This window comes from Poecilia reticulata, chromosome 19 (genome assembly GCF_904066995.2).
Source record: "Poecilia reticulata chromosome 19, P_reticulata-male-v2, whole genome shotgun sequence".
Taxonomy (NCBI): domain Eukaryota; kingdom Metazoa; phylum Chordata; class Actinopteri; order Cyprinodontiformes; family Poeciliidae; genus Poecilia; species Poecilia reticulata.
This window is the reverse complement of record NC_088848.1, coordinates 24,860,660-24,878,154: the sequence shown is the minus strand read 5'-3', so window position 1 is coordinate 24,878,154 and position 17,495 is coordinate 24,860,660. Positions and strand designations below refer to the sequence as shown.

Sequence of the window (17,495 nt, the reverse complement as noted above, 5' to 3'; positions counted from 1 at the left end):
TGTGCTTCTTATTGTTCTCCTGACTTTTGCTTGTGACTTTTTATATTCGATGAAATGTTGAAAATTATGAGACCTCTTAGAAATAAAGCATTTAAATTGGTTTTCTCTAACTGCTTTTCTACACATCATTCCACCATGGAACTAACTTTCTCCTATTTTTCCCTAATATTTTTGGAATAGACTCCTCAGCAGCAGTTAAATACCCTGACTAATCTCTCGGTTCATACTTTCAATACTCTGATCATTTTGAACATTTAAAATTTTTCTATCACATAAGTTATAAATTTCCTCCCAATTTGCTTTCTCAAATATCCACTTTCCTCCTATCATTTCAGGTCTATGCACCTGGCCCATCCTTATTTTGCTGATTATAATGTAGTGATCACTACCAAACGACTTATTTTTAACTTGCCAATCACATAGTGGAGCTAAACAGCTAGAAACAAAATGTCAAATCTAATACAGATTCCTTACCTGAATTTATATCAATTCTTGTCTTTACCATTATTCAAGCAAACCAGATTATTACTATCTAGAAATTCTTCTAAAATGTTCCCATTATAATCTACTTTTCCACTACCCCATAATGAATGATGTGCATTAAAATCTCCACACCAAATAACATTTCCTTTCATATCTATCTCTTCAAGTTTGCTTAACTCAAGCTTTTTACAAGGATTGTAAAAATTTAAAATCAACATTATCTTCTATTCCACCCATATTTCAGTTGCAACATACTGCAAATCTCCTTTCCTTCCAATACTTTTATACGGAATACCTTCCTTAATCAGAGAAAGACACCATCCCCCGTTTCCTTCTTCTCTATCATATCTAACTGCAATATATCCATCTATTTTGAAATCCAAACAAGGCCTCAGCCAAGTTTCCTGTATACAGATTATATTAGGGTTTTCTTTTAATTCATAAATAAACTGTTTAAAATGTTGCCCATTTGTCAAAAGACTTCTCGCATCAAGTCAAGCAAGCAAGTCAAGATTGAGACTATCCTTCTTGACTTGCTTGACTACCCAGCTCTCCCCTTATGTCTTCCCACCGAATATTCTTTAAGTCTAAGCTATGGCATGCTGCCTTCACAATAATCTGAATCCTTTCCGTTTTTCATTTCACGTCCGACGTTGCATTTATAACTCCTGCAATAAAAGTCACCATTTTCTTTTTTTCCTCTTCTATTTTCTTTTCAACCATTTCCATAATTTTTGAGATTATTTGCTTTTCACCTGTTAGAGATTTCCCATTTTGTTTCTCTTTCTCAACTACTTTACACGCTTCTGCATGTTACTTTCTGCGTAACTTTCGTTTTCCGCATAGTTGTCATTTCATTACTTCGCATCCCCAAAAAGCAACACTATGCTCTCCTCCACAACTACAGCAGTTTGGTTTAACTCCAACTCCACATTCACCATATTTATGGTCTCCAGAACATCGGGCACATATCCTTTTTCCTTTATACATTTTTGCAATATGGCCAAATTCCTGACAGTTGAAGCACCTCACTGGTTTGGGCACGTATTCCCTGACACTAAATCTTATCAAGCCAAAGAAAACCTCCCTTGGCATTTCTTTTGTTTAAAACTCTAACAACACAGTTTCTGTTTCAACCTTCTCTGTACCCCTTGTCATTCTCCGTGCTCCTTTTATTTCCTTGTTTCTTTCTTTCAAATTCTCAACCAAGTCCTTCATGTTAACACTCAACGGCACTCTTGTGATAATTCCTTTGCTTTCATCATTTCTTTTTTCACCCACTTTAACAACTGCTCTGACTTTAACTTTACACACCCATCCAAGCTTTTTTGCCTTTTCAACTTGCGCTTCCGAATTACATCCAATCAAAAGTAAAATTCTTAAGATCCACCAGCATCTCAGCTCACAACCCTCCCCCTGTCCTACTCTTGAACTTTCTCCTCCAGCCCACTCCTTCTCTTCCTTCCAGCTCCCAACAACATCAGAAATTACAACCCTTATACACAAATCCAAGTCGTCCACCTGTCTGCTTGACCCCCTTCCCACAGTCCTGGTTAAAGCCTGTGCCCCATCCATACTCCCTCTTATCTCTGCCATTATTCACTCCTCTCTCTCCACTGGAACAGTTCCTGCTTCATTTAAAATTGCTGCCATAACCCCTATCTTAAAAAAACCTGGTGCTGATCACTATAATCTGAATAATTTCCGTCCTATTTCCAACCTGCCTTTCATCTCCAAAATTCTTGAGAAGATAGTAGCATCCCAACTTCACACTTATTTATCCAACAATAACCTGTATGAACTGTTTCAGTCTGGTTTTCGTCCCCTCCACAGTACAGAAACAGCTCTCATAAAAATCACCAATGACCTCCTTATGGCAGCTGACTCCGGCTTGCTGTCCATTCTCATCCTACTTGATTTGAGTGCAGCGTTTGACACTATCTGCCATACCACCCTACTCAACAGACTTTCCTCTATTGGTATCACTCAGACTCCTCTAAACTGGTTTAAATCATATCTCTCTGGCCGCACTCAGTTCATTCGGATCAAAACCTTCTCTTCCCAGCCTTCCTCTGTCACATCAGGAGTTCCACAGGGATCTGTCTTAGGGCCCCTTCTCTTCATTATTTATCTCCTTCCCCTTGGCAATATTTTTCGCAAGTATGGCATTGATTTCCACTGTTATGCGGATGACACCCAGCTCTATGTTTCCAGTAAGCCCGCCTCCAACCTCCCACCGTCTTCGCTTACTGACTGCTTGACTGAAATAAAATCCTGGTTCTCCTCAAATCTGCTTCAGCTTAACAGTGATAAAACAGAGGTTCTTCTCATTGGTACCAAATCTACTCTGGCCAAAATCAAAAGCTTCAGTCTTGTAATTGATAACTGTCCCGTTTCTCCCTCCCCTCAGGTAAAGAGTCTGGGTGTCATCCTTGACAGCACCCTGTCTTTCTAGTCTCATATTAATAACATTACCCGCTTGGCTTATTTTCACCTACGCAACATCAACCGCCTCCGCCCCTCCCTTACTCCTCATTCCACTGCCATCCTTGTTCACTGTCTTGTGACATCACGCCTGGACTACTGCAACTCCCTTCTGTTTGGTCTCACCCAGAAATCTCTTCATAAGCTCCAACTGGTCCAGAATTCAGCTGCCCGTATTATTACCAAAACCCCATCCATGCACCACATCACTCCTGTCCTGCAAAGACTCCATTGGCTGCCCACCAAGTTCCGCATAGATTACAAAATTCTTCTGTACACTTTCAAGGCCCTTTACAATCTCTCCCCACCATATCTTTCAAATCTTATTCATATTGCCATTCCCTCTCGCTCCCTCAGATCATCCTCCTCAATCCATTTCACTGTCCCCTCTGCCCGTCTCACCACCATGGGGAGCAGAGCTTTCAGTCGCTCTGCTCCCCAACTATGGAACTCATTACCACCATACCTTAGAAACATAAAGTCATTATCAAATTTTAAAACCGAACTCAAAACACACCTTTTTAGATCTGCCTTTTCCACATGACACAATTGGTTTGCCTGATTTTACATAGTCTTTATATAGATACATTGTTTTGTTTTATTTATTTTTATCTACTTTTACTTGTTACATTTTATTTGTTTCTGTCACAGTTTTTTTTTACTATTGTACGGTGTCCTTGAGTGCCAGAAAGGCGCCTTTGAAATAAAATGTATTATTATTATTATTAAAAGATTTCCGTCTCAGTATTTTAGCATGTTTAATTTCCCCAACATGTGTTTTTAGTGCTTTTGTTAGCTTAATTGGATCAATCTTCTTGACTCTTTCATCAAATCTTATTATAATGTTCAGGTTTTGTCTTTTTGGTGCTTCTGTTCCTTCCTCAATTCCGTCATTATCGGTGTGTTCAGTGCTCTCCTCATTTCCTTTTTTCCTCTTTCAGCTGCTCACTGCTTCTTTCCACCCTTTCCCACCAATTCCCACTCTTTATCTTCATTCTGCCCACTCCTTCCTTCCTCGTCACTACAATCCATACTATTACAGTCACTTCTTTCTAAATCCAACGTTGTCATGTTCCGATTTAAATTGCATTTATCACCAAACGACTCTCGTCTCCCCGTCTCTCAGAGTGGTTGCTCACTCCTACCCTACTCCAATCGGGTTAACAGCCTATCAGCGCTGCTCCCTCTCATGCATTCCGGAGTGCCACCCGCAGAGGAGCACAACTCAGGCAGCTGACCGGGGCTGGATTTAATCTGTGGATGATTAACAACCTTCTGCACTTCTTGATGACTGTTTGGTTGGGACAAACCACTAGTGTACAAAGGGGGAGTCGGACTGTACAACTTCTAGTAGAGACTTGTAGATGTTTTTGTGTCAACACATTATGTGCAGTCAGTAATAATATTTACAGACAAGTAAGAAAATGTACATAAAGGAATCACAACCCAATGTTCTCAACATGTAGTGCGTTATTTGAAACATGATTAACCCCCTTAGTAATAAAATGTTCTGACCCAGAGCTCAAGGATGGGGGGAGGGAAGAAGGGAAGAAGGGATGAAAGGAGGTAAAGAGGGGAAAGCTGGGAGGAGCAAGTGGGTGTGGGGAGTTTTGGGAGGGAGTAGGGGGAGATGAGAAGGTGATGAGGGGTGCAACAAACTGCACATATTGCACACATGGAGGCCTTAGGGGTGGGCGATCCTGGTCCTCGAGGGCCGGTGTCCTGCGACTCTTAGATGTCTCCCTGGTACAACACACCTGGATCCAATAGCTGAATCACTTCCTCTGTTCAGGCAGGTCCTCCAGAGTCCTGCTAACGACCTTATTATTTGACTCAGGTGTGTTGAAGTAGAGACACATCTAAAAGTTGCAGGAGGCCTGGAGTTGCCCACCCCAGCAGGTTTGATTCCCGGCCTTGGCAACCTTTGCTGCATGTCTTCCCCCTTTCTTGTCAATTAACTATCAAATAAAGGCCACTAGAGCCAAAAAATCTTTAACAAAATAAAATGTGAAAATTTAAAACCCTCACCTAAAATTAAAATTGTTTCACCCGGAGCCCAAGGGGGAGGAGATTGAGGGGTAGATGGGCCCAGGTGAGGGGTGGGTGGAAAAGGGTGTGTCTAGAGGGGTGTGAAAAACAGCTTACATTGATTGAACATTTAGATCACGAGTTCTTCCCCAAACCTTGTCCTCAAGGCAAACTGACCTGCGTGTTTTCATTTCAGCAAAACCCTGTTAATCAGACATCAATTAAAATCATGTATACCGAATTGGGGAAATGCCTAAAACTTGCAGGGCTTGGAGGACCAGTGCTGAAACACACTGGATTTGATGTTGGCATTTCAATCAATGCCAATCAATCAATCAATCAATCAATCAAATTTTAACCTAAAGGAACTTTTCACTTTGACTTTACTTGAAATAATTAAGTTCGATACCACATTTGTATCCCTTGTCTGACACAATGACTCAAGCTAACCAGAGACAGATTTGCTAATAAGCCGCTTTGGCGCTACTTCGCTCACGTAAGTCTATGTTTATCCTCCAATGGCCTTGACCAGCTTCCATTCTCACATTGAACGGTTTAGCCAATGGCGTACCGCCTCATAATGGACCGAGCCTATCAATGTCCGAGCTCACAATGGAAATCGACCAATCACCGTGGCGACATGCGAACCTATCAATGTTCGAGTTCACAATGGAACATGCCCAATCACCGTGATCCCCCAGACGCCCTCTCGCCCCCCCACCACAAGCAAAAAAAAAATCGGATTTTATTTTTAAAAGTGACAACCGTTGGAAGATTCTAAAAGTCAGATGTCAGTAGCCTAGCTTCGTTGAAGAAGGAAAGAGAAGGATTCGTCATCACATCATCGATCTGTCGACCTTAACGATATTACTGTGAGTACCTATTAATATTGTTTATTGTCTGTTGTCGTTCAAACAGATTTCGTATTTATAATTTTACATCAGCTAAAATAATATATTGTGCTTTCAATAAAAGGGCGACATATTGATGTCATGTTCTGAGTGAAAGAGTAAGGACACAGTTTATTTTATAATATAGTAGTAACACTTTAAGTTAAAATGTAAATGTATACATAGATATCAACCTATATATAGCCCGACCTCGATCGATCGATCGATCGATCGATCGAGGTTGATAGTTTTTTTTTTTTTTTACCTCACTATGAGCACAGAAAACTATGGCTTTGATTTTACTTTTAAATGCTTTTATGTCATACCCATTGTTAGTTAAGCACAAAGTGCATCATTAGTTTATGGAATTTGATTCTGCTAATTCCCAATGTTATCTTCAGATGAGCACCAAGCCAAAGAGCCACAAAGGTATGGGGGATGGGGAGTGGATGGCAAGGCTTAAGGCATTTGCCAGCACTGGGGTTTGGCCTTCCAATGCAGGGAATAGACCAGCCCCAAGGCAGAAGAAATGGCATGATATCTATTAGAAGGTAAAGTGAAGTCACTGTTTCATTCACTTGTGTGTGTAGATATGTTTATAAAAAGGGACAGACTTGAGTAGCTGTCATTAATAAGATTATGTTACACTGTTTCAGATAGAAAAATGCCCCATGCAAGTTCGGGGACAGACCACCCTTTTTGGAGCGTCTGTCACTTGTGACTGTGGCTTTCACACTGATAAAGTAAGCTGGTTTAAAATAATATCTAATAACAATCACTTTTTAGTCAAATTTGAAGCTATGTCTTGTCTCTTGCAATTCTGGTGAATGGTGACTTTTACAATATTTTTGTTTTGGTAGCCTGCACTGCAGCCTCCTTCTGCACCTCCTTCCTTGACCCCACAGTCTGTGGCTTCACAATCTACGTCTGGTGATACAGCAACAGCCACTCGCTGTTTCCTGAGGTCCCCTCCGTCTTTGTCAAGGGTAAATGTTCTTGTTTGTTTGCGCAATACTTTATATTATTGATTCTGTCATGGCAACAAACTATCATAGTTTTTGAACAAAACATTTTCTTGTGCTTATTTTTGATGGAGTGATTTATAAAGTATTTACTTCACATGATTGTACATTTCTCATTTCAGTTCACTAAGTCCCATTTTGGGGGTTCTCTTTCGGATTCAGTGAAGCCCAACTTGGTGGCCCGGAAGACACCTAGTCCCTTTCCATCCTCTGTGAGGAGCCCAAGTCCCCCTCCACCCTCTAGAGGAGCCCTAGTGTTGCTCCATCCTCCCAGACACACTCCAGCGAGACAGTTGCAGCTGTGAGTACAGCAGTGTATATTCATTAAAGTAATGCAGTTCTAAGATATCTGTTTTCAAACATATTTATGTTCTGTTGGTTTTAGGAAGAGCCTTCAACGTCTCTGTTAAAACCAGCTGCAGGTGGTGATGCAGCTTCTTTCTGGTTGCCGAGTGAAATGAGGAAAACCATCCCTGTGCAGGATCAAAGATGGATCTCAAATACCCTCTTTAAATCTGGCAAACTGCGCCCAGATTTAAAGCTGTGGTACGAGCCTCCTGCACCGGCCCTCATTTACCATCAGGTGCCGACACCTGAGAGGTTTTTTTCACATCGGCACCTGGTATGGATGCCTGCCAAGCTTGTGGAAATCATCTTACAGGTGCTGGCATCCACAAGAGGGCTCGGAAGGTCCTGGATGTTGATAGGTATTACCTCCTGGTGACGGAGACACTCAGGTGCAGCGGGTGTAATCTCACATATCTATCAACATCCCAGAGCATCCGAGACCAACTGGACTTGCCACACCAGAAACTATTTCGGCTCATCCTCACCCAAAAGTGAGTAAAACATTTAGTAAAATGCTAACTGGAGGAATGAAGATATTAAATTGCATGTAAATGTTACTGCGGAATAAATACTTTGTTAATCTGCCTTCCAGGTATGCTTGTGACATACGAGTGATCAGGCTGATGAGAGACAGGACGCAGGGCAACAGTTCAGCGCGGCTGCTGAAGCAGCTGAAAGAAAACCACGGGGAGGAGTAGCTGAACAGGTTGGGGCACTACCTGGAGGAGTGCGCTAACTTTGTAAATAGACCCAGCCTTTTCCCGGTGGTGTGCCAGGAGCCCCCAGAACCAGCTGACATCCCCACTGATCGCTGTTTGTTGTCTGTGTATGGCAGAGATATTCTGTCACGCATAGACCACATAAAGGCCAGCATCACCTCCACCTTGGGGACAGTTCTGAAGCTGGACTCCACTAAAAAGGTTAGTAACCAGGTAATGATGATAATTATCAGTATTATTATTATTATTAGTATTATTATTATATCCTACTTGAAAAAAAAAAGTTGTACACTATTAAATTTAAAACACTAATAATTAAAAAAAAAATTTGGGATAACTTTTTTGTTTTCTATTTCAGTTTAAACAATTTAACGTGTTGTGAAAAAGTTTGTTGTTCTACATTGAAAATGTTATGACATCCACAGCAGACAGTGGTTTCTATAGACACGAGAAACAGCAAGATTTAATTCCACATTTTCTATTGTAGATCACCAAAAAGCTGGCTGGCCACAGCAAAGGAACAGCTCTGTGGGTGTCGTCAGTCAGCAATGAGCTGGGCCAAATATTGAATAGTGTCCTGACTGTCCAGGAGGGTCCAGGACTGGACAAAATGGCTGCAGGACTGATGGAGCGGTATCGCCAGGCTGGGGCTGCACCTCCAAAGGTGCTATATGTGGACTGTGGCTGCTGTGTTAGTGAGGGCCTCAGCAAGCTGCAGGCCAGATTTGGAGAATGGCCAGATATTTACATTCGTCTGGACATTTGGCACTTTATGCGGAGGCTGGCTGTTGGTTGTACCACGGATGCCCACCCTCTGTATCCTGCTTTCATGCGGGCACTGTCCTCCTGCATTTTTGAGTGGGATGCAGGGGACCTTGACCTTCTTCGACGAGCCAAAGAAAGGCAGCTCCAGCAGGAACAGAGGCCAGGTATAACCAACACCATGGTGGACATGCAGATAACAAAGAAGGAGTTGAGTACTTTCTGCCGTAGGAGGACACGGGGAGACGACATCACTACTGTCTTTATTGAACAACTGCTGGAGGAGCTGAATGGTCCAAAAGGGAGAGATTTGATGGGAGTTCCCTTGCTGGATGAAGTCAGAATGAAACACATCTGGGCTGTCCAAAAACGGCCTGTGAAATGCATTCAGGATGTTCCAGGGATTCAGTTGTACACTGAGGTGGGCAGTGTCAACAAGAGCGGAATCAAGTTGACACGTTACCGCTGTTCACGAGGCTCTACATCCCTGGAGTCATTTCACTGTCATTTAAACAGGTTTTTTCCAGGTATGTCGCTTTCTAACATGACTATAACCCTTTACTGTATATTTTTTGCAAAACTGGATCAACCAGTATTGTTTCAAACACATTAATATGATGTTTTGTTTTGTTTTTTTGCTTTTTTTCCAGGAACTAGTGCAAACTTGCTGAATTTCCAGCTCTACCTCCTGGAAGGCCTGAATAGATGGAATCAGGATCGGGGTTCTGCAGCAGTGACCAACAAACCATCGTCTCTTCTGACATATGCTGGAGACATGACTCAGTCCATAAATCAGAACAGCTTGAAGGTGCTGGGACGAGAGTACGTCCCACAATTTATGCCTCCTTCAAAGTACACAGGTATTACAAAATGAAATATGTGAAGGAAAAACAGTTTTAGATAAACTACAGTATAAAAAAATCACTAATATGTAACATGTTTTGGACTGTTTTACTATCAATGTGTTTGCGATTTTCCATAGGTGAGCTACTGGGCGTTGACTACCTTCTAAGTCAAACAGGAAAGCCACTGAAAGCCGAGCCTGACTCAGAAGAGACAGATGTTCTGCTGGAAGATGTGGAGGCTAATGTAGCGGAGGAAGATGAAGGCTTTGTGGATGAGGAAGCTTTGGACTTTCTAGTATCAGAGCTAGACGATGAGACCATTTTCTCTGCTACATCACAGCTCGAATCCTCCACCCAGCCAGCTCCCTCCACCCAGCCAGCTCCCTCCATCCAGCCAGCTCCCTCCACCCAGCCAGCTCCCTCCACCCAGCCAGCTCCCTCCACCCAGCCAGCTCCCTCCACCCAGCCAGCTCCCTCCATCCAGCCAGCTCCCTCCACCCAGCCAGCTGCCTCCACCCAGCCAGCTCCCTCCACCCAGCCTGGCATTGCTGTGCCTATGTCAGAGGTGGGCATTCATTCTAAGCTGTAGAATTGAAGAAAAATAAAATAAAACTTCAAATAATTTCAACATTTTTTATGTTGTTTATGTTTTCTCAGGGTTTAGATGAGGTCGGTGTACCAGGCCTGGACAAAGATGACAGCTTGGCTGAGTATCTGGTGGAGCTAAGGAGCAAAACCTCACTGGTGCTGACCAACCAGGAGGTCAGTAACATACGTTGTTGCTTGCTGCAGACATGCACACGCCTTTCACCTCACTTGCATATTGCTGTGTCCTCATGTATAATTGTTTTATTTTCCTGTTTAGGTGAGCTGCATTGTTGCTCTGTGGCAGAACCTGCTGGAGTTTGATAAACAGAGGGTGGTATTTGCTGCAAGGCATCAAGAGAGATTGAACACTGGGAGGTTTAGGTCCCCCAAGAAGAGGCAGGAATTTACTCCTGGGGTTGAAAGTGTGAAGAGGCATGCTTTAACCACTCCAGCCCCATCTGCCCAATGGCCAGACTGCTGCCGCCTGGTGGAGACCATCTTTGTCCGGCTGTGCAATATCCATCGTAGTCCAAAGAAAAGAGGGGCAGGCACAGTCTCCAGGTGGGATTTAATCCTTCAAGACTATAGGAAGATCAGGCAGCTCGTTCTGGCAAATGGAGCTGTGATGGGGCAGACAAACTTGCAGCTAGTGGATGTGAGCTCCACCACCCTGGTTCAGTGGCATAACAGAAGGGTCAAAAGGCAAGAAACCGCTGTGGTACTTCAAGGGCTAAACCTTCCCAGCCGGTTTTCTGTAGCTGCTGACCCACTTCTGTCTGCAAATATACGTCCGCATTACGGCGTACCACATTCAGGGCCACTGCATACATACAGGCTACCATCCAACACTGTGGGGCAGTCAAAATTAAAAAGAAAGCTACAATTCACTGATGGGACAAATCCATCAGGACAGCGGCAGCTTCTCCCTGCCCCACCCAAAAGGCCTCAGGTAGTGGCAATTACTCCAGTGGTACCACAGGGATCTGTTATCCTCACTACCCAACAGCAACAGAGTTTGTGGAGCCTCTCCACCCCTCCTCCACATGCTTATGCTGTGGCCCCTGCTCTGGGCTCTGCTCTGGCCCCTGTTCTGGCTCCCAGAGCAGCCCCTGCTGAACCTGGTAGAGAACCTCGAAAACTGACACGCAAAGTTTTGCACAATACATGCAAAAAATGCGGGCAGTTTAGAATAGCTGAAACAGGACACAGCCAATATAGAGGGCAAATTTACTGTCCCTCTAATGAAAGTCTCACTAAAGAGCAGTGGCTGGAACAAATTAAAAAGAAAAAATAAATGTTTTCTTTAATGTAAATAACTTCACAAACTGTTTCATTGTATATAGTTTTTATTTAGTTCACAGTGTTATTTATTTTGTTTTCGATTGATATTGTCATTATGCTACAATGTTTTTGGACTAACTAAAAATGTTTCATTCACTGTCAATTGTTCATTCAATTGTTGATGAATAAATATTTGGTTCTTTGAAACCGATAAGGTCTATGGTCTTTCACTGTGAGTAAATGTTAGCTGATTCAAATTCTGAATTATTGGTAATAATTTTAAGCATACACTAGAAAAAAGATATTCACTTCACTCAAAAAGTACTTTAGGAAAGACACTTGCAAGAATATTTTTGTTTTTATCAATGTTTTGCTGTGAAAAATGAAAATAAGCACTGGGTATAATTAAGGACATTAAAATATACTGTATCAAGTATATAGTATAATTTAACACATTAATTTGAATATATCAGAATAAAAAAGCAAAATTAATTAAGGAATTCATCAATAAAGGTTTAAAAAGTGTTGTGTTTTAGTTTACTGTACTACACTATCTGTACAAAAAAGCATTTAAAATGTTTTCAAGATACAAAAAAAGAGCCGTTACTTCATAACACTTAAACATTGATTGTGGGAAATCTTTTCACTCAAACATTGTATGGCGACTGGTAGGATCGAACTCGCGACTCTGGGATTGGCCTCACTCTTCCCCTTTCTTCATCAACAATTCTAACTATTTTTCAACGTTGATTTAACATTGTGTGCTATCTGGGATTGATCGCCGATCACCGATCATGCACCTTTTCACGAAAATCGGCCGATTATGATCGGTGACCGATTGGCACCCCTCTAATTAAAATTGTTTCACCCGGAGGCCGAGGAGGAGAGTGGAAAGGGGGTGGAGATTGAGGGGTAGATGGGGCCAGGTGAGGGGTGGGTAGTGGGGGGGGGGAGGGGGCGTGAAAAACAGCTTACATTGATTCAACATTTAGATCACGAGTTCTTCCCCAAATCTTTTCCCCAAGGCAAACTGACCTGCGTGTTTTCAGTTCAGCAAAATCCCGTTAATCAGACATCAATTAAAATCATGTGTGATGAATTAGGGAAATGCCCAAAACTTGCAGGGCTTGGAGGACCAGTGCTGAAACACAATGGATTCGATGTTGGCATTTCATTTATTTGATGTCATCCATAAAACAACATTGATTCAATGACACAGTTTCAACGTTAGTTAATTGGCTAAAGATGGATGGTTGTTTTATAGTTGATCCACCGTCAGTTGTCGACCTCAACCATACATGCAAATTTTGTGATAATAATTCAACATTGAATTAACATCTTTTGCCAAGAAGCCAACAGCAACTGGTATAATGTCACAATACCAGTAGAAAAACTAATAATATTCATAGCCTATGTCATCAACTGCACTGACCAAGCCAAACACAAAACTGAGAAGATTAAAATAATAGTGAGAGGAGCCCAAAAAGTGTTTGGGCTTTAAAGAAGGATCATGGGAAAACATAAATAAAAAGTTGGAGGATGATGGGAGACCAGGACCATCAGGTGAATATGGTTCATGTTAATATTACAATGGAACGCAAGAAGTCTAATCGCTAACGGACAGGAACTTAAAGGTTACATCAATAAGCTTGAAGAACAACCGGAAATTATTTGTGTACAGGAAACATGGTTAAAAACATTAGATTTTGCGAGCAAAGGATATAGTGTAAGAAGAGATCGACCAGAGGGAAGTGGAGGAGGATGTGGAATATTTATAAAACATTCCACAGGAATACAATCAGGTATTAGGAAAAGGGAAAGAGCTAGAATATGTAGTGATTGAGATATGGGAACAAGAAGGTAAATTAAAAATAATACATTTTTATAATCGATGTAAAACATTAACAATTGATATAATGGAGGAATTAACTGAATATCTAGGGAAAGTAATTTGGTGTGGAGATTTTAATGCAAATAGTACATTGAAGGGTAAATGTAATGATAAAAACGGACAAGTTATAGAAGAATAAATGGAAATGAAAAATCTAGTATGTATTAATGATGGAAGGGGAACAAGAATCAATATAAGAATGGGGATGGAATCAGTTATTGATTCAACAATTGTTTCGAATGTTTTAGCTGGTATTTGTGAATGGTTCATTGATAAAAAAATCTACAATAGGCAGTGATCATTACCCCATAACAGTAAGAGTAGGACTAAATCTAAATAATAAGAATATAAAGCTTGGGAAAAAGTTCAATTTTAATAAAGCAGACTGGATTAAATTTAGATATTTGAGTCAATTTAACTTGGAAAAAGTAGATATAAATATGGATATAAATGTTGCAAATTTAATCATTTGTAAGATAACAGAAGCAGCAGATCTTTCCATGAAGAAATCAGGGAGTAAGAATAAGAAAATGGTGCCATGGTGGACAAATGAGTGCAAAGAAGCAATAAAATTAAGAAATAAAGCATTTAAGGTACTCAAACATAATCCAATTTATAAGAATTTAATTGACTATAAAAGAAAACAAGCAATAGTAAGGAGAACTATAAAAAATGCAAAAAGAGAATGAAGTGGCACTCTTTCTTCGGTTTTTTAAAAGAAACCACTCAGAGCTGCAGACACAATAACTTCTTCACTCGCACGACATGACGAGTCCTTTAGGTTTAGATGTCTTTACTTAAAAATAAAGAGGTTACAAGTCATTTGCACGCACGGTAAGAAAACTATATGCTCTCGTACAGCTCTGTCTAATATGGCACTGCACGTTCTCCATTACGTCACTACAAGGGAGCGTCAAGCATTTTTCATATCAATAATTTTCTTAGAACTAAAACTACATAACAAGATGAATTAAGAATTATATAAAATATAAACTGCAACTATAAAATGTACTTTTCCACATTCTATCTTTCCTGCTTTATGGCTCTTACAGAGAATACTGGAGACATTTTTGTAATACGATAGGGGAAGAAACAAAAATTGAGAAAATTTGGAAAGTAATCAAAAGAATGAATGGTATAAAAAGAGAGTTTGAATATCCTATACTAAAAATAGATGATACAAATATTATAAGAGATGAAGACAAAGCTGAAATATTGGCAAGAACGTTTAGTAAAATTCATAGTTCCAATAATATTAGTGAAAAGGGAAGAAAAGGAAGAGAACATACATTTTTACAGAGCGATGAAGAAACAAATTTGTTGAATGTTGAGTTTACAAAAACGGAATTAAATAATGCACTTAAGACGACAAAAAACACGGCACCAGGTAAAGATCAAATCTGGTATAGAATGATAAGGCAACTGAGTGAAAAATCTAAAGATGTATTAGTACAATTGTATAATAAAATTTGGGAGGAGGGAAAACCATTAAATTGGAAGGAATCAATTATAATACCAATAGCCAAACCAGGGAAAGATAATTCAAACCCAGAAAAGTACAGACCAATAACTTTTACATCAAATTTATGTAAAATAATGGAAAAAATTATTAATAATAGACTAGTATATTATTTAAATAGTAAAGGATATATGTCAAAATATCAAAATGGTTTTCGAAAAGGGAGGAGTACAAACAATCCAACGTTATGTTTAGAGCATGAAGTTAGAAGAGATCAAGTAAATAAAGAAAATGTAGTGGCTGTATTTTTTGATATAGAAAAAGCATATGACATGATGTGGGTGGATGAATTATTAATTAAATTATACAAGTTGGGTATTAAAGAGAGAATATTTAAATGGATTAAAGACTTTTTAACAAACATGAACATACAAGTTAGAATAGAAGTTATCTCAGGAAAATATATAGTAGAAAATGGAACTCCACAAGGGAGTATTATAAGCCCATTACTATTTTCAATTATGATAAAATGACGTATTTAAAGAAATTGGAAAAGACATGGGTTGTGTCGAGAAAAGTCGAGCTCATCCCACTTCCTCATGCTGGAGAGTTTAGTTTAATAGTAATAATAAATAAAATTACCTTAAAATTAATGACATAGGTGACATCAAGACCCAACAGTAGAGTCAGACGGTAATAAAATGAATCTGGTTGTGTGTGTTGTTATTGTGTCCTGCAAACTTTGCTTTAATTCTACTTTTTTCTATTTAATCATAAAAAATCAAAGTCAGGCAGAAAGAGAGTCATGAAACAGGAAAAGCTGGTTTCCTTAATAAAGAGGAAGTTTCTGTCTCGCATTAGGCTAAAAATAGTTCAGACCATTCCTTATTTTAAAGCATTAAAGGTTTTTAAAGAATAAAATCTAAACATTTTGAGAGATTGGATAAAACCCACAGTAAAATACTTAAAATAATGACTTATAATTATGCCAATAATTAATATTGGTTTAACCAGTGGTTGATGTTGGTTTGATTATAAGAATATTTACACTTACTCTTACACTTGTGGAAGTACTTAAAGGTAAAACAAGAAACTGTAACATGATATCAGATAATTAGAATAATGGATATTCTTGGTTTCTTTTCAGAAGTATCTGTAATAACTCACATTATGATTATAATAAGAGTAACTAATAGGTTATGATTATAACATTATAAATGAATGTTAAATCAGAGAAACTAAAAGGTTATAAATGTGATTTTGACATTGAACTTGAAATGGTGTAAAATGTTGTAACTGTAATTAAAGGTCACTGATGTTGTGTTGAAGGTAGATGGTAGGTGAAAGGTCAGGGGAAAAGGGGAACTGATAGGAGAACGGAGAAGACAAAGCCTTATTGCTAAACTTCAACTTGCCTAAGAAAAGGTTGGGCAGGAAACAGAGGTAGGAGGAACTGTTGAGCAACTTGGGGACATTAGAACAGAGATCCGGTCATAAGGTCTCCAAGGTGATGGATATGAGATCATCTGTCCAAGCAGTCAGCCAATGAGACAGGCACAGCAACAAAGCTAGCCAATGCAAACGCACCAAAAGGTGGATAAACCCTTTATAAGGTGGGTGCAACAGAGAAATCTTTGGTTGGATCCTTCAGGCAGCTTGGAGCCAAGATCAAGATGGACAAAGAACTCTGCAGCTGAAGAAGAGCCGGGGCCACAGAGCTGAAGACTGTTCTGCACATGGGGACCAACCCGTTAGCCCCGCAACATGTGGCTTCAAATCGCACTTCTCACATCAGCTGGGTTCAGACCCCAAAGACAAAGACCAAGGCAAAGATGAAGATAAAGACAAAGGCAAAGAACAAAGGCAAAGAGGAAGAACTGGTGTGTTCCTTCCGTGGGACCAGGAAGATCGTGAGACGAGGAGAAGGGAGCTACAGAGCTGCCAGACAAGAAGCTGAGGACCGCTACGCGCATGAGGAAGTCACCCTGATGCCCGAGACCTGCTGCTCTAAGTCAGTACTCTTCCTGTACTGGGAACCTCCTGCTGCTGCAACACCTTCTTCATCATCAGGCCAGTTCTGGGGTTCAAAATGCCAAACTCTGTCCGTCTCTCTCAAAGTTTCCCTTTTTTAGTTCTCAGTGTCAGCATTAGGGAAAGATAGGCTAGATTATTGATTTTACTTATTTGATTATTTCTGCTACTGAATGAAGCTGTACTGACCCTTGCAAAATTGCCTTACTAATAAAATAATTAGCATTAAGAAAATCTAAAAGATGTTGTGGACATTCAATTAATGAGTCGCCTTAAAGTTCTTTGATGGTTGTGAAATAGCTATGAAGTTTGATTCTGGGAGGAAAAAGTAGAAATGTTTTATAGGTTGCTTTTAGCCAAAACTAAAACAACACCCTTGGGACTCGCCCGAGTCACTAAAACCAACCTGGTTCAGTAACAAGTGCAAGTTGTAAAAAAGAGAAAGAGCGACCGTTAACAGGTGACCTCTGTGAAACTAGTTGGTTGCAGGCTGCTCAATCTGGCTAATTCACAGGGTGAAGAAGGTGGGACATCTGGAAGGAGGTCGTTAGAAACCAGGCTAGTCTTTCTCGATGCCAGCTTAAACAGAGTTTACTCAGTTCTGAACAGGGTAAAATCCCATCAGATTTAGAAAACTCAAATTACCCGTTAGATGGAGAGCTGG

At 40.2% G+C, this 17,495-nt stretch overlaps 1 protein-coding gene across 1 annotated transcript; it reads left to right on the top strand.

Moving 5' to 3' along the window:
* The first annotated feature begins 3,790 nt into the window (after positions 1-3,790).
* LOC145549135 (uncharacterized) lies at positions 3,791-11,852 on the top strand. The gene is made up of 12 exons (XM_081600788.1): positions 3,791-5,867; positions 6,287-6,436; positions 6,542-6,628; positions 6,746-6,871; positions 7,030-7,208; positions 7,293-7,746; positions 7,848-8,175; positions 8,462-9,263; positions 9,387-9,596; positions 9,719-10,146; positions 10,239-10,343; positions 10,447-11,852. The coding sequence occupies exons 8-12, from the start codon at positions 8,585-8,587 to the stop codon at positions 11,461-11,463; spliced, it is 2,439 nt and encodes an 812-aa protein (XP_081456914.1). The 5' UTR covers positions 3,791-5,867; positions 6,287-6,436; positions 6,542-6,628; positions 6,746-6,871; positions 7,030-7,208; positions 7,293-7,746; positions 7,848-8,175; positions 8,462-8,584; the 3' UTR covers positions 11,464-11,852.
* The last annotated feature ends 5,643 nt before the right edge of the window (positions 11,853-17,495 follow it).

What these genes read in the sequence shown, in the direction of transcription:
- LOC145549135 (XM_081600788.1), top strand. Translation starts at nt 8,585, where the DNA reads ATGGCTGCAGGACTGATGGAGCGGTATCGCCAGGCTGGGGCTGCACCT. An exon ending in GCCTCCTTCAAAGTACACAG is followed by an intron (nt 9,597 to 9,718) that starts GTATTACAAAAT and finishes GATTTTCCATAG; the next exon opens with GTGAGCTACTGGGCGTTGAC. An exon ending in TGGTGCTGACCAACCAGGAG is followed by an intron (nt 10,344 to 10,446) that starts GTCAGTAACATA and finishes TTTCCTGTTTAG; the next exon opens with GTGAGCTGCATTGTTGCTCT.